Source organism: Schistocerca nitens, chromosome 3 (assembly GCF_023898315.1).
Source record: "Schistocerca nitens isolate TAMUIC-IGC-003100 chromosome 3, iqSchNite1.1, whole genome shotgun sequence".
Lineage (NCBI taxonomy): Eukaryota > Metazoa > Arthropoda > Insecta > Orthoptera > Acrididae > Schistocerca > Schistocerca nitens.
Window position 1 is genome coordinate 80804677 of NC_064616.1, and position 26071 is coordinate 80830747.

At 38.1% G+C, this 26071-nt stretch overlaps 2 protein-coding genes across 3 annotated transcripts in view; both read left to right on the forward strand.

The window, feature by feature from the left end:
• Positions 1-26071, forward strand: part of LOC126248044 (uncharacterized) — a 557758-nt gene that overhangs the window by 344447 nt on the left and 187240 nt on the right. The window lies entirely within an intron of this gene.
• LOC126248043 (uncharacterized) overlaps positions 1-26071 on the forward strand; it is a 706800-nt gene that overhangs the window by 127251 nt on the left and 553478 nt on the right. For both annotated transcript variants that reach the window (XM_049948671.1, XM_049948672.1), the window contains exon 4: positions 18711-19018. In XM_049948671.1, the coding sequence (XP_049804628.1) occupies positions 18711-19018 (308 nt within the window). The remainder of the gene's footprint in view (positions 1-18710; positions 19019-26071) is intronic.

Sequence of the window (26071 nt, forward strand, 5' to 3'; positions counted from 1 at the left end):
AGCTCACAATTTTAAATGGCTGGGGGATTTTTTTTTATTTTTTATTTTTTTTTTTTTTTAGTACACAGTGTTCAATTTTCATTGCAGTAGTTCACTTATGGTACTTATCAATGCCTTCTCGCCTCTTGATAAATGTCTGTCAGATGTTCACCACCTTGCTCACAGCGTCCCAGTACTGGTTGTCTAAACATATTTTCACATTTCCTCCTCAGCCTGCTTTTTTCATCTCTTATCTGAAATGTCCATAATAGTATTAATTTTTGGAGGAAGTTTTGTCATACATAGAAAAAGTTTTTTTTTTTTTATAAGGGTGTGAGTCCGACTATGTCTCTAACTATAGTATAGACATGGAACATATTATATCTAATACACACATCATAATAAAAATTCTAGTTCCAAAAGTTAGTAATAAAATTGATTTCCCAAGGGCAAAGATGATGTGACTTACCAAACGAAAGCGCTGGCACGTCGATAGACACACAAACAAACACAAACATACACACAAAATTCAAGCTTTCGCAACAAACTGTTGCCTCATCAGGAAAGAGGGAAGGAGAGGGAAAGATGAAAGGATGTGGGTTTTAAGGGAGAGGGTAAGGAGTCATTCCAATCCCGGGAGCGGAAAGACTTACCTTAGGGGGAAAAAAGGACGGGTATACTCTCGCACACACACACATATCCATCCACACATATACAGACACAAGCAGACATATTTAAAGACAAAGAGTTTGTGCAGAGATGTCAGTCGAGGCAGAAGTGCAGAGGCAAAGATGTTGTTGAATGACAGGTGAGGTATGAGTGGCGGCAACTTGAAATTAGCGGAGATTGAGGCCTGGTGGATAACGGGAAGAGAGGATATATTGAAGAGCAAGTTCCCATCTCCGGAGTTTGGATAGGTTGGTGTTAGTGGGAAGTATCCAGATAACCCAGACGGTGTAACACTGCGCCAAGATGTGCTGGCCGTGCACCAAGGCATATTTAGCCACAGGGTGATCCTCATTACCAACAAACGCTGTCTGCCTGTGTCCATTCATGCGAATGGACAGTTTGTTGCTGGCCATTCCCACATAGAATGCATCACAGTGTAGGCAGGTCAGTTGGTAGATCACGTGGGCGCTTTCACACGTGGCTCTGCCTTTGATCGTGTACACCTTCCGGGTTACAGGACTGGAGTAGGTGGTGGTGGGAGGGTGCATGGGACAGGTTAACAAAGATGATGTGACTTACCGAACGAAAGCGCTGGCAGGTCGATAGACACACAAACACGCACACAAAATTCAAGCTTTCGCAACAAACTGTTGCCTCATCAGGAAAGAGGGGAAGGAGAGGGAAAGACGAAAGGATGTGGGTTTTAAGGGAGAGGGTAAGGAGTCATTCCAATCCCGGGAGCGGAAAGACTTACCTTAGGGGGAAAAAAGGACAGGTATACACTCGCACACACACACACACACATATCCATCCACACATATACAGACACAAGCAAAAACAGAAAGAGAAAATAAGACGACAGAAAAGATTTCGAAATGCTACAGTGACAATAACAAATGTAATTGTTGTTTCCCACGTGGAATGTTTCCCTCTATTATATTTTTTTAAAATGGGTACATAATTATATAGTATCTGTATAAATTCAAGTTTACTTCAACACTGACTCAATGTATCTTAGTTAAACTCACTCTTCTGATAGCAGATAACAGTGTCAGGGGTTTCTTTAGAATACATTAAGTGAACTGTGGAATGAGGGCATCTCTCACAACCATTAAATCTAAAGATATCATTATTCTAAAATAAACAGGTTCTTTCAACTGCATACATAAAATAGACAGTTCAAAATGATACAATACTTATACACAATGCTAAATGGTTGTCTCTTAGGGAGAATTCATGTATATGTGACAAATGTAATCACATGATGAATCAAGTGCAAATTTAATGATATGTGATCAGCACTGTATTTTCTGAGAGACTGGTTTATATATTTATGATGTAATGTTTCCTTTATAATAAAGTAGCTGAGATGTTCCTTATATGATTGTGCCCCTATCATTGCAAAATTCTCACATTGTACATCTATGTCAGCTTTATAGGTCAAATTATGACAAACTCTACACTTCCATTGTGTCAAATTGTTAGTATTTATACCTCAACTTTACATCATTATTAAACAGTGTTTCCATTTTGATTTACTCTCCTGTGTCGCAAATAGCATTCTGTCATGAATAGAAATTATTTCAAACTGTGTAACAGAGCATGGGATAAATTCCTAACATCTCTTCATTCACTTGAACATCAAATTACCTAAACTATTACAAAATATTCTCTCACAATATAAACCTCAAAATTAGTACCACATAACCTTCAATCCATCACAAGAGTTTCAAATGTAACACAACTGTCTCCATAATGATCTAAACCTCAATACATTCTTAATTCACCTAATTAAATATCATGACTACCCACCACATTTTTTAACACACTACAACATACCTGGTCTTTCAATGCACACTCTCATAATCTGACAAATATCTCCAGTTTGTTTTATCCATTAAATAATGTTCCATCTGACATAACTTACTAATGAAAAGGTTTTTCTTCCTTACACATAATCACTGTTCATGTCTTATTACTTTAAAAGTATGCACATCATTACATTTGGCTGCTGTTAAGAAACATTACTGTGAAACAGTCGAATGGTTCGTAGTCTGACAGCGTGATCTCATACTAAATTTAATGAATGGGTATATTACAGAACAAAGATAAATCAGTACAAACATAATTCAAATTAACACAAAATCTACTTCATACTTTTAGCTGACATAGTTCCATACTTTGACAGCAAGTTTTCCTTGAATAATAAAACAATAAAGTGATATAGTTGGTCCTGCCAACTATTTGTTTATGAGCAATGTTTTACTTATTAATGACTGTTTTATGGGTCATGTTTGTAGAATTTTAACTCTGTAACATTGCGCAGTCCAAATAACTTCTTGGATTTTGGGTAGATTAGCCTAAAGGCATTAGGGTGTGGTTTTTCCTTGATTTCAAAGGGGCCTATATAGATGTCAAAAAATTTCTTTATATCTGAAGTCATCAATTTACATTTTTCTTTTGTTTTTACTAAAACCAGATCTCCTGTCCTGAACTGTACTCCTTTACTTCTTGCATCATGTCTCTGTTTTCTTACCTCTCCTTGCTTTTTCATAGTGTTCCTAACAGTTGTTTCCCTTTCCTGGCGTGTCATAGTTTGGCAAGGTTGGAAATCAACATTCTCAGAAATCAAGTTTGCAGGTCATCTATTAAACATTACCTCATAAGGTGAAAAACCCATGGATGAGTGCTGTAGGCTGTTCATTATATCCTCGAAGTCAGTGACATTTTGAATCCAATTAACATGATGTTTACTACAATATATTCTGCAAAGCCTTCCCATTTCCCTCATGTACCTTTCTGCTAGGTTGCTTGATGAGTGACAGACAGAAATCAAAATATGCTTTATTCTTGTATCTTCAATAAAATTTTTCCATAATTTAGATGTAAACTGTGATCCATTATCAGACATGATGGCCTGGGGTATACCAACATTTGTGAAATAATGATTCATCAGCTTGATGATAATTTGTTTACTCATTGCTTTCTTTAATGGGTACAATTTTATAAATTTAGAGTAAACATCAACTAAAATGAAGATGTAACTGTACCCTCCCCTTGATTTTGGTAGTGGTCCATATAAATCAACAGCTATCAATTCAAGGTTTTTATTTGGTAAAATGTTTTGCATCAACTCTTTAGATGTTTGGTTACTCACTTTTACTCTCTGACAACAATCACAGGTTGCAAGTTTCTTCTTCACCCTCCTACCCATATTATAGAAGTATACATTTTCCTGTATCTTCTGTATACATTTTGTTGCTCCACAGTGTCCAAAGCTTTCATGTATGTAGCTGATTAAAGTGTCAATAGATTGCTCAGGCCACACATGGTTTCCAACTGTCTAAGTCAGGTCTAGGTCTCCTAAACAAAATCCCTTTTTGTACTTTATAATATTGATCTACCTTTTCTCCTCCCTTTTTCCCTATGTAACTTTTAATCAATTTCCAATTTTCATCATGATTTTGGTTTCTACAAATATCATTACAGATTTTTAGTATTTCAGCTTCATCTTTTACACCCTTTATGTACATAAGTTTGAACTCTTTCTCCTCTTTTCCATAAGCATTTTCAAAATCTGCATCCACTGGTACCCTGGAAAGGGCATCTGCAATCACATTATGATCACCCTGAATAAATCTGATCTCATAGTCAAACTGTTGAAGAAATAAAACCCACCTTGTTATACAGTCATGATAGAGTACTGCACTCCTGAATGTAGGACAGTGCTTTATGGTCAGAGAAGACAATTACTTTGTGCCCTAACAGATAATTTTTAAACTTATTGAATGCCCAGTGGATAGCAAGTAGTTCCTTCTCCATGACTGTATATGATTTTTCATACTTTTGTAAAACACAGCTAGCAAAAGCAATAGAATGGTGTTCTAATTTTCCTTCTACTTCTATGTTTTGAAACAAGTGTGCCCCTAAACCTGCCTCACTACTATCTGTCATTATACAGAATGGTAACAACATAACAGGTCTATACAACATCTGACTTTGGGACAGTTGTTGCTTTATTTCCACAAATGCATCATGACATTCTTGTGTCCAGTCCCAAACAGTATTCTTTTTTAGTATATTACATAAGCAGTTTGCATTTAAAGCCTGGGAACTAAGAAATTTTCTATAGAATCCAGTGGGACCAAAAAAGGACTTGAGTTGTTTTTTGTTCTTGGGAATAGGAAAGTTTACAATGGCCTCAAGTTTATCCTTATCAGGTGAGATTCCCTTTTCTGAAATATTATGTCCCAAAAATTGCAGTTCATTAACTCCAAAACTACATTTTTCCAATTTTACAGTCATTCCCCCTTCCCTCAATTTTGCACAGACTTGTCTCAAAAGGTTTAAATGATCTTCCCATGTTTTTCCAGTTACAAGAATGTCATCTACATATATTATTAATTTTGAAGACAATTCATCACCTAATACAAAATCCAATGCTCTGATAAATTCAGCAACAGATACATTCAATCCAAAAGGGACAACACAATATTGGTAACTTTTGCCACCATACAAAAAGACAGTATACTTCCTAGAATCAAGTTCAAGGGGTATTTGGTGAAAACCAGATGTCAAGTCTAGACTACACATAGATTTTACATTATCAAATTTGTACAGAAGCTTGTCCATATTCTCAGGATGGTCATTTTCTCTAATCAAAAACTTATTAAGGTGCCTAGAATCAAGTACAAGTCTAACCCCACCATTTCTCTTGGATACAATTACTAATGGGTTGTTGTATTATGCACTTCTACTTCTTTCTATAATCCCCCAAGTTTCCATTTTTTGGATTTCCACATCTTTTTTCCTGGAGAATGGAATGCCATAAGGTTTTAGGAAGAAACGATAATGATCTCTGAGTTGAAGTCTGCACTGATAGTCTTTTACCTTCCCTAGTCTCTCACTAAATGTATACTGAAATTCCCATAACTCTTCTCTTAGCTGATTTTTTTGACTTTGACTTAGATTTACAGCTTCCTTCAATTTGACTTCAACTAATTCTTCGAAATTTTATTCATTTATATGATCAAAGAATGAGTTACCACTTATGGCTTGGTTATCTACATTGCTTACAACAGTTTTGATATGGTTACAAGAATTACCACAGCTAAGGATGAACATGTCTGTTTTCAGGATACTATTTTTCTCAGGTTCAGTAATTATAACTCTCTTTTCTTCCCAAGAGAAGTTACCACCCACTTTTAAGACCTAATTCATGCCTAAAATAATATTTTCTTCCAACCTTGAGACCACAAGTCAACCTTGCTCAAATTCCACATTTTCAATTTCAAATATTAACAATACTTGACTCTTAACTACCTTACTTTGCTTAGCAGTGGCTGATTTTTGCCCCTACAACCGCCATTTCTACAAAGTTCTTACCATCCCTAATTTTATCTCTAAATTTTTCTGATATTGCACATATGGGGCTTCCTGTATCAATAAGACAATTTCCTTCCCACTGATTTACTCTTATTTTAATGTATGGACAGCCTAATTCCTTTTCATCTGCCTTCCCCTCAGAAACTTCACATAATAAATCTTTTTCAATTTCTCTATAATTTCCATCTACTTCCTCCCTTTCAGTCTTCATTAACATTATGTGAGTGTCAGATTCTAAGTTACTAGTATCAAGTTTACACTTTGGCTGCACACAAAATAATTCACCACTGTTTATGTACCTTTCACTCAGACTCTTTCTCTTACTCTCCCACCTAGATGATACCAAAACACTTTGCTAGTACAACTCTCATTATACTGGTTCCACAGAATTTATAAAAATTGGCTTCCTTTACTTTCAAAAATCTCATTCAAATCTAATTCTTTCCTATATTTTTACTTTTGTTATCACTTTGATTAACCATGAACTGATCAGGACAGACATGTAACAATTGATTTTCAGCTGTCACTTCACTATTCTTATCATATTCCTTTGCTTCGTCACCACAACTATCATCAAGTTTCAACACTTCATTATTTATTTCAATAAAAACATTGTACTCGCCTTCTGGTTTACTTACTATACTTTTCACATCAATAATATTAATATCATCTCTACTATGGTATACTTTACTATGTTGTTGTTGTTGTGGTCTTCAGTCCTGAGACTGGTTTGATGCAGCTCTCCATGCTACTCTATCCTGTGCAAGCTTCTTCATCTCCCAGTACCTACTGCAACCTACATCCTTCTGAATCTGCTTGGTGTATTCATCTCTTGGTCTCCCCCTACGATTTTTACCCTCCACGCTGCCCTCCAATACTAAATTGGTGATCCCTTGACGCCTCAGAACATGTCCTACCAACCGATCCCATCTTCTGGTCAAGTTGTGCCACAAATTCCTCTTCTCCACAATCCTATTCAGTACCTCCTCATTAGTTATGTGATCTACCCATCTAATCTTCAGCATTCTTCTGTAGCACCACATTTCGAAAGCTTCTATTCTCTTCTCGTCCAAACTATTTACCATCCATGTTTCACTTCCATACATGGCTACACTCCATACAAATACTTTCAGAAATGACTTCCTGACACTTATATCTATACTCGCTGTTAACAAATTTCTCTTCTTCAGAAACGCTTTCCTTGCCATTGCCAGTCTACATTTTATATCCTCTCTAGTTCGACCATCATCAGTTATTTTGCTCCCCAAATAGCAAAACTCCTTTACTACTTTAAGTGTCTCATTTCCTAATCTAATTCCCTCAGCATCACCCGACTTAATTCGACTACATTCCATTATCCTCGTTTTGCTTTTGTTGATGTTCATCTTATATCCTCCTTTCAAGACACTGTCCATTCCATTCAACTGCTCTTCCAAGTCCTTTGCTGTCTCTGACAGAATTACAATGTCATCGGCGAACCTCAAAGTTTTTACTTCTTCTCCATGAATTTTAATACCTACTCCGAATTTTTCTTTTGTTTCCTTTACTGCTTGCTCAATATACAGATTGAATAACATTGGGGAGAGGCTACAACCCTGTCTCACTCCTTTCCCAACCACTGCTTCCCTTTCATGCCCCTCGACTCTTATAACTGCCATCTGGTTTCTGTACAAATTGTAAATAGCCTTTCGCTCCCTGTATTTTACCCCTGCCACCTTCAGAATTTGAAAGAGAGTATTCCAGTTAACGTTGTCAAAAGCTTTCTCTAAGTCTACAAATGCTAGAAACGTAGGTTTGCCTTTCCTTAATCTTTCTTCTAAGATAAGTCGTAAGGTCAGTATTGCCTCACGTGTTCCAGTGTTTCTACGGAATCCAAACTGATCTTCCCCGAGGTCAGCTTCTACTAGTTTTTCCATTCGTCTGTAAAGAATTCGTGTTAGTATTTTGCAGCTGTGGCTTATTAAACTGATTGTTCGGTAATTCTCACATCTGTCAACACCTGCTTTCTTTGGGATTGGAATTATTATATTCTTCCCGAAGTCTGAGGGTATTTTGCCTGTTTCATACATCTTGCTCACCTAATGGTAGAGTTTTGTCAGCACTGGTTCTCCCAAGGCCGTCAGTAGTTCCAATGGAATGTTGTCTACTCCCGGGGCCTTGTTTCGACTCAGGTCTTTCAGTGCTCTGTCAAACTCTTCACGCAGTATCGTATCTCCCATTTCATCTTCATCTACATCCTCTTCCATTTCCATAATATTGTCCTCAAGTACATCGCCCTTGTATAGACCCTCTATATACTCCTCCCACCTTTCTGCTTTCCCTTCTTTGCTTAGAACTGGGTTTCCATCTGAGCTCTTGATGTTCATACAAGTGGTTCTCTTATCTCCAAAGGTCTCTTTAATTTTCCTGTAGGCAGTATCTATCTTACCCCTAGTGAGATAAGCCTCTACATCCTTACATTTGTCCTCTAGCCATCCCTGCTTAGCCATTTTGCACTTCCTGTCGATCTCATTTTTGAGACGTTTGTATTCCTTTTTGCCTGCTTCATTTACTGCATTTTTATATTTCCTCCTTTCATCAATTAAATTCAATATTTCTTCTGTTACCCAAGGATTTCTACTAGCCCTTGTCTTTTTACCTACTTGATCCTCTGCTGCCTTCACTACTTCATCCCTCAAAGCTACCCATTCTTCTTCTACTGTATTTCTTTCCCCCATTCCTGTCAATTGTTCCCTTATGCTCTCCCTGAAACTCTGAACAACCTCTGGTTCTTTCAGTTTATCCAGGTCCCATCTCCTTAAATTCCCACCTTTTTGCAGTTTCTTCAGTTTTAATCTACAGGTCATAACCAATAGATTGTGGTCAGAGTCCACATCTGCCCCTGGAAATGTCTTAAAATTTAAAACCTGGTTCCTAAATCTCTGTCTTACCTTTTAGTATCTCCAGGGTTCTTCCATGTATACAACCTTCTATCATGATTCTTAAACCAAGTGTTAGCTATGATTAAGTTGTGCTCTGTGCAAAATTTTACCAGGCGGCTTCCTCTTTCATTTCTTAGCCCCAATCCATATTCACCTACTACGTTTCCTTCTCTCCCTTTTCCTACACTCGAATTCCAGTCACCCATGACTATTAAATTTTCGTCTCCCTTCACTATCTGAATAATTTCTTTTATTTCATCATACATTTCATCAATTTCTTCGTCATCTGCAGAGCTAGTTGTCATATAAACTTGTACTACTGTAGTAGGTGTGGGCTTCGTATCTATCTTGGCCACAATAATGCGTTCACTAAGATGTTTGTAGTAGCTTACCCGCGTTCCTATTTTCCTATTCATTATTAAACCTACTCCTGCATTATCCCTATTTGAATTTGTGTTTATAACCCTGTAGTCACCTGACCAGAAGTCTTGTTCCTCCTGCCACTGAACTTCACTAATTCCCACTATATCTAACTTTAACCTATCCATTTCCCTTTTCAAATTTTCTAACCTACCTGCCCGATTAATGGACCTGACATTCCATGCTCTGATCCGTAGAATGCCAGTTTTATTTCTCCTGATAACGACATCCTCTTGAGGAGTCCCCGCCCAGAGATCCAAATGGGGGACTATTTTACCTCCGGAATATTTTACCCAAGAGGACACCATCATCATTTAATCATACAGTAAAGCTGCATGCCCTCGGGAAAAATTACGGCCGTAGTTTCCCCTTGCTTTCAGCCATTCGCAGTACCAGCACAGCAAGGCTGTTTTGGTTATTGTTACAAGGCCAGATCAGTCAATTATCCAGACTGTTGCCCTTGCAACTACTGAAAAGGCTGCTGCCCATCTTCAGGAACCACACGTTTGTCTGGCCTCTCAACAGATACCCCTCCGTTGTGGTTGTACCTACGGTATGGCTATTTGTATCGCTGAGGCACGCAAGCCTCCCCACCAACGGCAAGGTCCATGGTTCGTTTATTTCTCTCTGTTCCTCACTTTCTATGGTTGATCCTTTCTCCTGTTGCTTAGGTTTATCCTCAGTTGACTCATTATCACCTTCTTGTGTGAACAACCCCCCCCCCCCCCCCCCAATTCTGAACTAAAACATTTATTACTCTCTTCGTGATTAGCTCACTCTCCCCTTTTAGCCAAGCTGTAAAAATCATTTAACATCTCCTCATCCAAAATTGAATAAGAACTTTGATCTCTCCTATGTTTATTTTGAGGTGGTCTACTGTGCCACATGGCATCCCAAATTTTTGTATCAAATATAATTCACTTGGTGTTCCTTGTGTTTAACCTGTTTGTTAATGGTACAGTTATTTACACTATTAGGTTTTGGGTGAAAGTTTGTGTTCCTATTATGTTTAAATCTGTCCACCCCAAAGCTGTGGACCCTCATTGAGGTGGACCGGAGTTTTCCGGATAGCTACCTCTGTTGTCATTCCTCCAATTTGTATTCATTCTGTTGTCATATTCCCATCCGTTGTTCCTATTTACACCATTGTTTCCCAGTTTCTCCCTCTCCCATTACCGCTGTACTCTCTTGTTCTATCATATTGGTGTTCATTCTGAAAATCTCTATTGTCCCTTCTAGGATTCTTCCCATGGTAATCAGAATTCCACCTCCCACTGTAATGGTTTCCATTACTAAACTGCTACTCATTTCTCTCCATTGCCCTGTCTAATTTGTCTATATATTTTAGAAACTGGTGTAAAGAGTCGTCAGGTCCATGCACCAATTCCCACTGTATTCTTTCAGTTTTAAGAGCATCAATTTGTGTCATTTCATCAAACAGTTTATCTAGATGCACCAATTTCCAAAGTTTATCCCTGCAAAAGTTCTTCATGGAGTGGTTTCTGCCCCTGTAACTAGTCCCATTTAAAAATTCACTTTTTATCCAACCCTGTTCAGTCTCAGACCACAACTTATTTAAGAAACTTCTTAAAATCATCAAATGTTTTCCACTCAAAAAAATGTTCTTTTGCCCAAGACAAAGCTTCCCCCTCAAGAATTTTTTTGACAAATTTAATCTTTAGATTATCAGACACACCAGGAACAAGACTGTCAGAGCATTGTTGTAAGAAGTCTACAGAGTGTAAATTATCGCAAGGAAAACTTTTTACAGGTAAATTACTCCACACACTTCCACCATTCGTACATAGATTTTTAGTCACAAAATTATCTTGTATTTCAGTAAATCTCTTGTCTATCACACTTAAGTTACATGTTACATCTACATCTACATACATACTCCGCAATCCACCATATGGTGTGTGGCGGTGGGTACCTCATACCACAACTAGCATCTTCTCTCCCTGTTCCACTCCCAAACAGAACGAGGGAAAAATGACTGCCTATATGCCTCTGTATGAGCTCTAATCTCTTATCTTATCTTATCTTTGTGGTCTTTCCGTGTAATATAAGTTGGCGGCAGTAAAATTGTACTGGAGTCAGCCTCAAATGCTGATTTTCTAAATTTCCTCAGTTGCGATTCATGAAAAGAACGCCTCCTTTCTTCCAGAGCCTCCCATCTGAGTTCCTGAAGCATTTCCGTAACACTCACATGGTGATCAAACTTACCAGTAACAAATCTAGCAGCCCGCCTCTGAATTGCTTCTATGTCCTCCCTCAATCCGACCTGATAGGGATCCTAAACGCTCAAGCTGTATTCAAGAATAGATCATATTAGTGTTTTATAAGTGGTCTCCTTTACAAATGAACCACATCTACCCAAAATTCTACCAATGAACCGAAGACGACTATCTGCCTTCCGCACAACTACCATTACATGCTTGTCCCACTTCATATCGCTCTGCAATGTTATGCCCAAGTATTTAATCGACGTGACTGTGTCAAGTGTTACACTACTAATGGAGTATTCAAACATTATGGGATTCTTTTTCCTATTTATCTGCATTAATTTGCATTTTTCTATATTTAGAGATAGCTGCCATTCTTTACACCAATCACAAATCCTATCCAAGTCATCTTGTATCCTCCTACAGTAACTCAACGATGACACCTTCCTGTACACCACAGCATCATCAGCAAACAGCCACACATTGCTGTCCACCCTATCCAAAAGATCATTTATGTAGGTAGAAAACAACAGCGGACCTACCACACTTCCCTGGGGCACTCCAGATGATACACTCACCTCCAATGAACACTCACCATTGAGGACAACGGACTGGGTTCTATTACTTAAGAAGTCTTTGAGCCACTCACATATCTGGGAACCAATCCCATATGCTCGTACCTTAGTTAGGAGTCTGCAGTGGGGCAAACAGACTCTGGTGTTTTGTTTAATTCAGCATCTAAGGAATTAACATTTGATTCTGTATCTAAACTTAATTTGCCCACCTCCTCCTCCACAGTTCTTTCAGCTGAGGTTAACCTTTCAATCTCTTTCCCTTGACTTAAGCTAGCTGTGGCCAGTTTATTTTCTAAGATTACAGACTTATTTTCTACAGCCTCAATTTTGGAGTTCACACCCACCTAACTGAATTTTCAAATTTAAGATCTCTTCTTTCAGTAAATCACCGTTGCTTCTCATTTTTGCTTCCAGCGATTCACTAATTAAGTGTGATTTCACTTCTAGTAATTCACTGGATATATTTATTTTAGATTCTAGGAATTCACTATTTGAATTCATTGCCATTGTTAATACAGACTGCATTTGTCCCATTATGGCAAACAGTAACCTTACCCAGTCCTGTTGATCCAGTTTTCTTTCAGTTTGTGAGTCATCTGGATCATCACTTACACCACACATGTTTGAAGCTAACAGTTCTCCAACTTCCTTTTTAATTTCTTCTGATAGCGTCATTATGACACCACATGTTTAGACACAGTCTTGACAAAAAGTTTAAAACAAAGAGGAATTGTACTTATCTTTTCACCTTGATCACAGGTCTACCTCTCCAATAAGCCAGTACTTTGTTGGCTCTCACTCTTTTTCTTGTCCAGGAAATGTGCACAGTGATATTCATGTCTTATGAATTATAAAGTTTATACTGTCCTGCAAACAAAGCACAATTAGCCTCATCGTACTTAACGGTAATATCCCAGACAAGCCCCCAAGTTTAACAGACCTCTTCCTTCCTAAATTTCCACAGTCTATAAGTTGTCCTACTCCTTTGTCTACATGGTGACTTCAAGATCTACAGGAGGTTCAAATTTATAGACAGAGGTCATTAACAAGTATGAACAGTGTTGGTACTTAGCTTTTACATTGATCTCTTTGTTATTGTCTTCATAGTATATCTTGGCCTCGTTAAGTCTAGGACTGTTTCCACTGAGAGGTTCCTGTGGTTTTCTTTATGTTAGGATGAGACTAACAGGTTTGCAAGGTAGCGTGATATTTTGTTTTTTAGAGAAAAAGTTATTTTATTTTATACGCATCACATATTTAATAAATCACTCATGTAACACTTCTACACCAATACAAACTAAAACATCGTATTCCAGACCTTGTGACCAAAGATAACAGTCTCTTTGAGTTGTTACATATTTACATAAAATATTACATGTAAAGAAATTACAGAAATACATGATTTTACATTCTGTTAGGGGGGAGGGGGGGGGGGGGGGCAGAGGGCAAACCATTTAACAGACACATCGACAATTAAACAAATATTTTCAGCATTTGAATTCACATCACAGTAAAATTGAGTTTACAGTGGAGTTGGGACTGACTTTATACACCTTACCATTGACATTAGCAAATAACAACATTCATTCAAGATTACAGGAAAGTAAATTCTACAGACACAGTAATGAAATGGTTCCCAGCATCCCATAACACAGAAACATTTAGCCTTCAACTCCATGGTGCCTGTGTGCTATCTTATGCAAAACCAAAACATATTTTGAAAATTAATTGAAAAAATTAAGTATATAACATAATCCTACCCTGATTGACAGCATACTCAGTAGAAAGGAGAGACAGAGGATAACAGCACTTTTGTATCATTTTCAGAAAACACTAAACCACACTAATAACAAATAGGCCCCCATTCTATATGTAGACAGGACTTTGAAGGTACATGCCAACAAACGAAAATTCAGGAAATATGCTCAAGCTTTTTTTAATAGGATCACTGTTGTCTACATTCTGTTCAACAGTGAAGATAAGATTTCCCCGTTACAACAGCATGGAATTTATAGTCTCTGCAATTTGTATGGAAAGTTATTAAGATAGTCAGTCAGGTAGGACTGTAACTAATACACTGACTAAGCATGAAAGAAGTGGGAGACTGAAAAAGAAAAATTCCACCTTTGCCGAAAATGCTCTTAATAACAGTTGTTCTTATGATATTAAGTGAGATGTCTTCCACAATGGAATTAAAGGCACAAAACTAACATTAATTGAAATTCTGCCCCTTAATAAACACTGATCAAAGAATCCTGGCCTCATCCTTAATGAGTAAACAGTTTTAGTGTCATCCTTTCTAAAGTAACAGCAACAATTTAATATTTTTCTCAGCATTAGATAATATGCTTGTTGTAACTGTTCCACATGCACATTCCACAGACTCCTTTCACCCCTCTGCCCCCCTGCCCCCGTGCCCCCCTGCCCCCCCCTCCCTCCCTCCCCCCCCCCCCCCCACACCTTTTTCTTTGGCATGTTAACCACATTCATCTATTTGTCCATACAACATTGTAATCTGTGCCAATGTTATTTTTTTCTGCTTAAATGTACCTATGCTATTACTCTAGAAGTATACTTTTATATACACTCCTGGAAATTGAAATAAGAACACCGTGAATTCATTGTCCCAGGAAGGGGTAACTTTATTGACACATTCCTGGGGTCAGATACATCACATGATCACACTGACAGAACCACAGGCACATAGACACAGGCAACAGAGCATGCACAATGTCAGCACTAGTACAGTGTATATCCACCTTTCGCAGCAATGCAGGCTGCTATTCTTCCATGGAGACGATCGTAGAGATGCAGGATGTAGTCCTATGGAACGGCTTGCCATGCCATTTCCACCTGGCGCCTCAGTTGGACCAGCGTTCGTGCTGGACGTGCAGACCGCGTGAGACGACGCTTCATCCAGTCCCAAACATGCTCAATAGGGGACAGATCCGGAGATCTTGCTGGCCAGGGTAGTTGACTTACACCTTCTAGAGCACGTTGGGTGGCACGGGATACATGCGGACGTGCATTGTCCTGTTGGAACAGCAAGTTCCCTTGCCGGTCTAGGAATGGTAGAACGATGGGTTCGATGATGGTTTGGATGTACCGTGCACTATTCAGTGTCCCCTCGACGATCACCAGTGGTGTACGGCCAGTGTAGGAGATCGCTCCCCACACCATGATGCCGGGTGTTGGCCCTGTGTGCCTCGGTCGTATGCAGTCCTGATTATGGCGCTCACCTGCACGGCGCCAAACACGCATACGACCATCATTGGCACCAAGGCAGAAGCGACTCTCATCGCTGAAGACGACACGTCTCCATTCGTCCCTCCATTCACGCCTGTCGCGAGACCACTGGAGGCGGGCTGCACGATGTTGGGGCGTGATCGGAAGATGGGCTAACGGTGTGCGGGACCGTAGCCCAGCTTCATGGAGACGGTTGCGAATGGTCCTCGCCGATACCCCAGGAGCAACAGTGTCCCTAATTTGCTGGGAAGTGGCGGTGCGGTCCCCTACGGCACTGCGTAGGATCCTACGGTCTTGGCGTGCATCCGTGCGTCGCTGCGGTCCGGTCCCAGGTCGACGGGCACGTGCACCTTCCGCCGACCACTGGCGACAACATCGATGTACTGTGGAGACCTCACGCCCCACGTGTTGAGCAATTCGGCGGTACGTCCACCCGGCCTCCCGCATGCCCACTATACGCCCTCGCTCAAAGTTCGTCAACTGCACATACGGTTCACGTCCACGCTGTCGCGGCATGCTACCAGTGTTAAAGACTGCGATGGAGCTCCGTATGCCACGGCAAACTGGCTGACACTGGCAGCGGCGGTGCACAAATGCTGCGCAGCTAGCGCCATTCGACGGCCAACACCGCGGTTCCTGGTGTGTCCGCTGTGCCGTGCGTGTGATCATTGCTTGTACAGCCCTCTCGCAGTGTCCGGAGCAAGTATGGTGGGTCTGACACACCAGTGTCAATGTGTTCTTTTTTCCATTTCCAGGAGTGTATGTTTTATTTGTTGAGAGATTCTTTGGGTATTACGTTATGCTTGTGGTTTTGCATCAGTATATAGTTGTAAAATTTTACATGTTTTTGGAAAACAATCTTTGTGCAGCTATGAACTCTTGCTGAGGTTGTGTGGAGTACCTGTTTACTATTAAGTTATCTGACAATGGCATAGGAAGGTGGAAGCCAGTTCATAATGAATTATTAAATAAATATTACTGTGGAACATAAGTACTATGTATGCTAGAGTTTTATATGTTGTGTCCTTCCAAGCACTGATAATGAAATAATCCATAAATATTTTAAAATTACATGTCTCATCAGAGACATGATGTAAGAGAATACTAATTAATAAAATAGAGATCACATCATCTAAAATGTGTCACAACAATAAAAGATTTCCACATCACTGATACTGACCAACAAACACTTTACCAAATTATTCACTATGGATAATGTATTTATATGTCAGCAACTGTTGCCACATTATTTTCATATGGTGTTCAATGCAGACAGCAACGACATGTCTTCATTCATCACTCTCTAGTTAATTACTATTACTATACTAGGTATATCTAACTTCGACTTAGCTCTAATATTGTGGTCATGAACTTCCCCCCTGACATCAAGTTCTGTCATATATATATATATATATATATATATATATATATATATATATATATATATATATATATAAACAAAGATGATGTGACTTACCAAACGAAAGTGCTGGCACGTCAATAGACACACAAACAAACACAAACATACACACAAAATTATAGCTTTCGCAACCAACGGTTGCCTCATCAGGAAAGAGGGAAGGAGAGGGAAAGACGAAAGGATTTGGGTTTTAAGAGAGAGGGTAAGGAGTCATTCCAATCCCGGGAGTGGAAAGACTTACCTTAGGGGGAAAAAAGGACGGGTATACACTCGCACACACACACATATCCATCCACACATATACAGACACAAGCAGACATATACAGAGGCCAAAATATATATATATATATATATATATATATATATATATATATATATATATATATATATATATATATATATACAACATTAAGTGTTTTGAGTGTGGTGAAGAGTGCACAAAAATTTTCCAAATGACCTGTGTTACAAATTAAGCACAAAAGTTTCTTTTGTATTTTTAAAGTGTTGTCAACATGGGGAGGATGTCCCTATATAATAAGGCCATATGCTATTGGAAAAGTCTGAAGTATGTCATCCTAAGGTAATCCATGTTTACCATGTCCCTTAGTTTCAAAAGGAGGTATGATACCTGAGATATCTTTTTGCAGACATGATTGGTATGTTCTTGCCAATTAAGTTTGGAGTCATTGTGAACACCTAGAAGCTATACTGATTTAGTTTCTATATCTTTTGTATGCCTAGTATGAGCTGTTGTGCCTTATCAGGATTACATAAGAGTTTATTAGCAGTAAACCATTCCAAAGCTATGTCAAGATATTCTTTTATTATGTGATTGAGTTCAGAGATGTTCTGATAAGAGGTAAACATTGTAGTATCATCTGCATAACGTATGACAGGATGTGGTATGTAGTAAGGCAGGTCACTGATTGCAACAATGAAAAAGAAGGTTCCAAGGATAGATCCTTGGGGAACACCTGTGTCTATCTCGAGCAAGGAAGAATGCATATTCCTGACTGAAACGAGTTTATTCCTGTTGTTCAAGTAAGAAGTGCCCTCTTGCAACCCATAGTATTCCAATTTCTTTAGTAGGATGTCAACAAGAATGCAATCAGATGCCTTGCTTAAGTCACTTAATACAAGTGATACTTCACTTCTGTCTTCAATGTCAGATAATGTTCGATCAGTGATTTCTAAATCAACAGCAGTTGTGTTTTTCCCCTTGTGAAATCCAAACTGAAAGTTACAAATAAGAAGAAGAGAAAGAAAATGAAGAAAAAATATGCTTCTGCATTAAAATGAGGTCCACTTATACACAAGCCATAGTCATTGAATGAATTTTTTTCTGCAACATATTCCATTTTTTTAGTAATTGGACCTAATATATGTACATAACATATTTGACAGTAATTTCTTTGTTACAGGATACTGAAAGATCCATGTCTGATTTATGATGGACTTGTGATGTCTTGTTTGCATTTCAAAAAATTAAACATTTCCATGTATTTCCAGTTACTTTTGTTTTTATTTGTAATTGCATTACTGGTATAATATTTATTATTGTGTTGCCAAGTGTTCACCTAACCTATAGTGTTTTTTATTTATGAATATGAGTTCAAAATTTTAAAACATTAACAGTAGGAACAAAAAGCTTGTGTTCTCAAATTAGCTCTAGTAAATCCTTCACAGATTAAGTATTATAGTCCTGAATGCTACAGTGAAGGAATGATTAAGAGTGGATTGTACCATAAAATAACTTTTATAGCAATTTTTATTTAAATACTTTTGAAACAGTCTAATAACACATTGTAGCACTTAGTCAGTTTTGTGTAGAATATATATTAATATTTTATTCATATTTTTCTTTTTTCAGAATACATTATATGGGAGGCGTACTGTGGAATATATTATTACAAATGATGGAAAAAATGTAACTGTTAGGAAATTTTTTGATTATGAAGATGTATATAAAGTGACTGACTTTCCAATGGAAGTTTGGTCTAATGTGCCTTTATTGTCTTGTGCACCAATACCACAGAGTCTAATTTCATCCAGTGAACGGGTGTATTCACTTGCAAAAGTAAATGCAGAAGTACACAAATTACTGAAAATAAATGCTGTTGGAACCATTAACTTACAGATGTTCCCACCAAATGGGGAGTTGCAGTACATTTTGGTAAAGTAAGTGATTATAAGTATTATGTAGAAGTATGGAGTAACACTTAAACAGCAGACATAAAGAATAAATTTTTAATCTTTCTGCAAACTTACTTATGCCTGGTTATAGAAAATTAGTGCAAATGAGATATGTAAAGCACTTTAACACACTAAATAGAGACATTTTTATTCCAAAAGTCTTACAATAAATCACACAACTTTCAGCTTTACTAATTACATTGTAGAAACAATAATTTCAAACTCATAAGATTGATATGTGATCGCCCCAAATGTTCTAGCTTTGTGAAATCTGAAGTTCTCCCAAGGAAAGCAGACTTTCAAGTTGTACATGTAAGAACAGAGATGCAGGAAATAGAAAGCACTACTTAATAATTAAAATGGCATACCAGTTTCATTGGAGAGAGCAAGTATGAGAGGGTGAGAAGATATGTTAGGTCACCCATTGTTTCTCACATTTATAAAATGACTTCCTTCTGATAAAATAATGAGAGCTAATTTTCACTCTTTGCATATAATGTGATTCACTTAGTTGGTAAAACAGGTGACAATAAACTTGTGATGACATTAATCAAAACATTCATGTAAATTCTAAATTATGTTCTGGAATATAATGCTGTAAAGTTGACACACCACCTGACAGAGTCCAATGATGGAGGTGCAGTGTTACTGCATGTCTAAATTGTTTGTATTGTTTGTATACAACTCTTTTTAATCAGCGAAAATTGATACACCATCTACGAGAGTCCGATGATAAAGGTGCAGTGTATGCAGTGATCAGAGCTTCCCTCCATGGAACTGGAGTCTGCATAGCAATTTCGTATGCCCTGTACAATGCTTGTGTCCAGAGCCTGATGATCAGGGCACAATGTACATGGCAATCTGAGTGTGCCTCCCCAATACAGTAATCAGCACATTCTATGTGAAACACCATGAAAACGTTGATTCTAGCTGAATCATATGGGAATTTTGATTTTAGCTTTTATTTCTTGCATGATAATATTTTTAAGACAGTCCAAATCCTCTTGGGTGTATGTTGCTAATTTATCTCCATATTCCAATAGAATCTGCATATAGAACTTTGAGGTTACCACTTTATCAAACAAATGGTCATTAAATGTAGTTATTCCACCAGTTTTAAACTCTGCAGATATCTTCTCTTTTGTTAGATGCACAATGTTGAGGCCACCACATTTAGATACCTTGTAGCCATCCTTTTTAAGCAGATCCAAACAAGAATGGGAGTTTATAAATAACCTTTGGAATATCATCTAATGTAGCAAGCATCTTGGAGTCATCATTTTCTGTGACTAATCCACATATGGTCACATTTCATGGTGTTTACAATAAATGCTTATATCTTTTACTCCCCAGTCCTATCCAGATTTTCCAGTTTACTGTGTTTAAAGCAATTTGTAAACCTTGTTATCACATCTGCAAAGGCTTTTTCTTTTCCTAATAGTAGATTATATTCTTCCTTCATTGCAGTTGCTTTTGTCAAATACTCCAGTTTGTATTTTTGAGTTCAGCCTCTTCCACTTTTAGTTTCCTTTTGTGCACATATAACACATTAACTGTACTGAAAGTAGTAATTTTTGTAATAGGCAATGGTTTAAGTCTGTGCAATGGATTGTCTCTTTTTCTTAAGACCTGTACAATAACAATATTTGTTCAAACCAAGCCTTATTAGGGGATATCTGTATATGACGTCTTTGTGGAGCACAATGTCCTGAATTGTGAAAAATACATTTCTGCAGCTTTAATATAACACTGACTGCTGATAACCACAAGTTAGGAACTTCAACCACATGAAGTTGCCACTGTTGTAGAAGACAAAGCCAGACTTGTGCTTTAAGGAAGTTAAGAGCATTTTTGAGCAGCGTGGTGTCTGTGAATCCACAGAATGTTTTCACTGTGCTGTGGCCCAGCTCAACAATGTAACATCTGCAATTCTGTGTCTCTCAAAATTTCACAAGGAAGATGAAAAAGTAAAAATAGAAGATCAGCAAGTAGAGTGATACGAGTTTCTGAATGTTTCCAATGATAACTAATTAATTTGATATTGGCAAATTAGGGGCAATAGGCATTCAAGATACAAACTGACCATTGACTGTTGGACTACCTATGTATAGGAGTAGGGACAATTGTATGATGACATCATGCCCCCTCCCCACTGCCCTTCACCTTACTCTCCACTCCCCGCACCAACCATTTCTTAAGTCATGCACCTTCCTTGGAAATGTACCAGCCGAGAGATTCTAAACCAATACGCACACATATATAACTCTCCCAAATACAAGTGAATATTCTACTGCCATTTAAACTGAAGGAGCCAATCAGTATATATCTCAGGACTAGCCATCTTGTTATCACTACCCCACTTGGAGACCAAGACACAACTGTCGTTCTATCTTTCTATCAAAGTAAAATAGAACTTTAAAGAAACCAAAGTCATTTTTATTATTTATCAAAATATATACCTCTCTTAAATAGTGTAATCTCATTGTGTTGCTTGTATTTTAAAATTTTAAAAAGTTTGTTGTTTTAATTAATTCTTCTGCCTGATTCTATAATTGTTTTAAATTTTTCAGTTATGCTTAATCTAAAAATTTAAACCTAATTGAGGTTTCATAGCTAATGTCCAATTCAGTAAATAATAGCATGAACTTTTTTTATTTAAAAAAAAAAAGCTCTGGACAAAAGTCAACAACACTGAATGAAATGTGGCTTTTTCATCGGGGTCATAATGTGCTCCACCTCTGGTGGTATACGTTATTGTAAAGACATTGGTATTGCTGCTGTTAATGTACATATTACACCAAAACCTGACTGTGGTCCAATCTATGCAATCTCTTGGTGCAAGGAGCAATTGGCTCTTAAATTAAGTGCCACAATGTTATTGCCCCATCTAAATTGTATATATTATTTACTAAAATATGTAGAGATTTGTTTTGTAACAGTACAAAACACATGCACCTGCTTATTGGCATTACTGGTGTAACTTACAGGTTAAGACACATATGATGCAAAAAGTACTCACTTTGTGCAAGGCACAATTGATACCCCAAATTAAGTGCTTCATTGCTACCCCATGTCTAAATTGTTTGTATTATTTATCAAAACATCGTTTTAGTTCAACTAAAATTGATACACCACATACCAGAGTCCAATGATGATGGTGCAGTGTATGCAGCAATCAGAGCCTCTCTCCATGGTACTGGAGTCTGCACAGCACTTTTGCACACCCTATACAATGCTTGTGTCCAGTCTGATGACCAGGGTGCAGTATACATGGTAATTCGAGCCTGCCTCCCCAGTACAGTAATCAGCACAGTGCTAGATGCAGTGCTTTTATTCTATGTGAAACACCTGGTCCAACACTGATTCTAGCTGAGATTGTCTGGAAATTTTGATTTTACTGTTTATTTCTTGCATAGTAATATTTTTAGGACAGTCCACATCCTTTTTGGTGTATGTTGGTAACTCATATCCATACTCCAGTAGAATTTGCATGCAGAACTTCGAGTTTAACACATTATCAAACAAATGGTCATTAAATGAAGTTATTCCACTAGTTTTAAACTCTGCAAATTCCTTTTCTGTTGCTAGATGCGTGATGTTGAGACCACCATATTTAGATACCTTGTAGCTATTGAGATTTATAAATAAATTATTCTAATATCACCTGATGTAACAAGCCTCTTTGGAGTAATCATTTTCTGTGAGTAATTCAACATATGTTTACTTTCCATGGTATTTACAGTAAATACTGATATCTTTTATTCCCCAGTTATAGCTAGATTTTCCCATGTACTCTGTTTGGAGTAATTTGTAAGCTGTGTTATCACATGTGCAAAGTCTTGTATTTTGTCTAATAGTAGATTATATTCTTCCTTCATTGCAGTTGATTTCTTCATATACTCTAGTTAGTATTTTTGAGTTCAACCTCATTCATTTCTAATTTTATTTTGTGTACATGTAACACATTAACTGTCCTGAAAGGAGTAATTTTTTTAATAAGAAATGGTTTATGTCTCTTCAATACATTGCTATTTTTTCCTTAAAAGCTGTATAATAACATTATTTGTGCAAATCAGTTCTTATTAGGCAATATCCATATCTGACATTATTGTGGAGCACAATGTCCTGGATTGAGAAAAATATGTCTCTACAGCTTTAATAAAGCAATGACTTCTGACAATTTACCCACAACACCACAAGGTAGGAACCTCAGCCACATGAAGTTATCATTGTTCTGGAAGGCGAGGCCAGATCTGCGGTTGAAGCAAGTCGAGATCATTTTTGTGCAGCATGGCATTCTCAAGGCTACAGAACATTTTCATAACATTGTGAGCATCTCAACAATTGCAGGTAGTTCAGGCAGAAGCTGTGTTTCACATTCAATGTTATTTTGATTTTAAACAACTTGTCTAATCATACATTTTCCTTTCAAGCCAGAGCTACAATTTCAGAAACTGATCTGTTATGAGCAATTAGGAACCAAAACAGTTTTATTGGAACTAAAGACCCTGCTGGAAAGTGACTTCCTTACACTTTCAGTCCCTAAAGTGCCTTGCAACCAATATTAGGACAGTATTAGCAGGTCACATGGGTTTACCCCTCAATGTTTTGGCTGATAAGGTGGAGGCCATTGTCAGTAGCTTGCAGTATGATGTTTGCAACACTGTAGAGCATTGCAATAAGTGTACTGGCCCTGGATGGCAGTATCCAGTGGCCCCAACTTGTGCACTTCTTCCAATGAACAGAAAGCAATAGCCAATCATGTAGCAGCCAGCATGCAGGCACTGCACATCAAAATAGCATCTCTTCAAGGCACCAAAGCAAATTTGTAACACTTCAGAAACAAACTGTCATCTTTTATTGAGCAAGAATGTGAGAAGAGATGAGATGTTCCTGGATAGTGTTGATATTACCACTGATTTGGTAGCAATGCCCACAAATGTGTAACACCATGCAGTCACATCCCTTTCTCCCCTTCTGCTCCAGTAATCATAAAGATGTGTTTCCATTCCGACTCACAGAGTGCATCCAGGTGCACTACATGAGAAGATTTCCATAGGATTTTCAATGCATATGTTGCCTGACAGCACGAGAGAGAAGACATTCACGAACATACTAGCTGTTACTTCATCAGCTATTTGACCAAATAGTCTAATTTTTGGTACTGGGTAGTGGTGACAGCCACGTCATCAGGTGGAGTGTTCGTTAAAAATTCTCATTGTGTAAACATTCTGCAGACCACAAAAGAAGCCAACTCAGGCAATAGCCCTCAATTCATTGACAGACTTTGCCAGTCTGGAACTTACAACACCAGGATTACTATAATCATGGAGTACCTACAGCAAAAACTCTAAATGCCAATGCCACTGCATCTCATTTATGGCGGGTTTCAAAGGTCACAGCTTTCAGAATTAAGATTAGCTCACATAGAAAAGCAGCAACTCATTCTTTGCAGACAGGCAGAACATTGAGTATTGGTTTTGCACATGTGGAAGGAACAATTAAAAATGTCTTTTTGTGACTGACAAACTGTCTGGATGATGATGATGATGATGATGATGATGATGTTTGGTTTGTGGGGCACTCAACTGCGTGGTCATCAGCACCCATACAAGTTCCCAATTTTTACATAGTCCAATTTCTACACAGTCCAATCCAGCCACTGTCACGAATGATGATAATTATGATGATGATGATGATGAAATGGTGAAGACAACACAAACACCCAGTCCCCAGACAGAGAAAATCCCCAGTCCACCTGGGAATCGAACCTGGGACCCCGTGATCTGGAGGCAGCAATGCTAACCACTAGACCACGAACTGCAGCCAAAAACCTTTCTGGAACCATGTTTCTGGTAGATGTAGGGCCTAACTGTAGTGTGCCCCCCCTCCCACCTTGCCCATGCCCCCCCCCCCCCCCCTTTCCAACATTGCTTTGGAAGAGGCAGCTCTCCTAGCACACAGTTACTGATGGCAACCAACATTTGCCACATTCAGATGTATGGGGCAAAAAAGTCTTGAATTTCATTTAAGTCTGAACAAATTGTTTCAATGGAATTTCATCATGGCAGATGTCACCAAGCTTTTTGTAGGAGCTGATTTCTTTCACCATTTTCAGTTGGTTGCACACCTCTACAAGGGAAGGCAATTGCCTCTATTGGAAGTCAACTCACTGCACATTAACTCCCCTTTCGAGCACATCATTCAAGTCAAGTGTTTCTGGAGACCCCATCAAAGACAACGTCCTGTCAGCAATGCAAACTTGATGTGATACACCATTTTCAGACTTCACCAAGCCTACTGGTCACCATTAAACCAAGAACGCCAACACCTAAAACATTTTTGGTGCCAAAGGCAGACATTAAGAGGCAAATATAAGAGGATATAGTAGCACCCTCCAATAGCTAGTGGGCTTTGCTGATTCACTTGGTATTAAAGAATAATAATACATGACACCTATGCAGTCACTACAGAATATGTAATGCTCATACAGCACTGGATAAATATCCAATTCCTCAAGTGGCAAACTTTAACAATGCTATTACCCGAGCACAGAGTTTTGGTGTCATTGATTGCAAAAAGGCATATTTACAAATAGTGGTAGCTATGGAGCATGCTAAAAAATCAATCTACAAAACACAGTGCAGACATGGAAAAGGTTTATTCACAAGGTTCTCTGTAGTATACATTTCCTCTTCTGCTATATGGATGATATTTTGTTCTTCTTGGAATCCCAATATCAACGCACAATGCACCTCCAAGTACTGTTTCAACATCATAGGCCAAGACAGCATGAATACTTCAGGATTCAACATGTCTGCTTTCGACATTGCACCAACTTCAGAACTAGTGGCTAATGTATGCTCTTTCCTGGTGGCACATATCTTCAAAAAACTGAGAAGATTCTTGGGTATGATAAATTACGACTATAGACACATGCCAAAGGTGACTGAACTTCAGGCTCCACAGACAGACTAGTGAGAGGGAAGTAAAGTGAAATGGGCACCACAACTACTGGATATTTTTGAGAAGATAGAG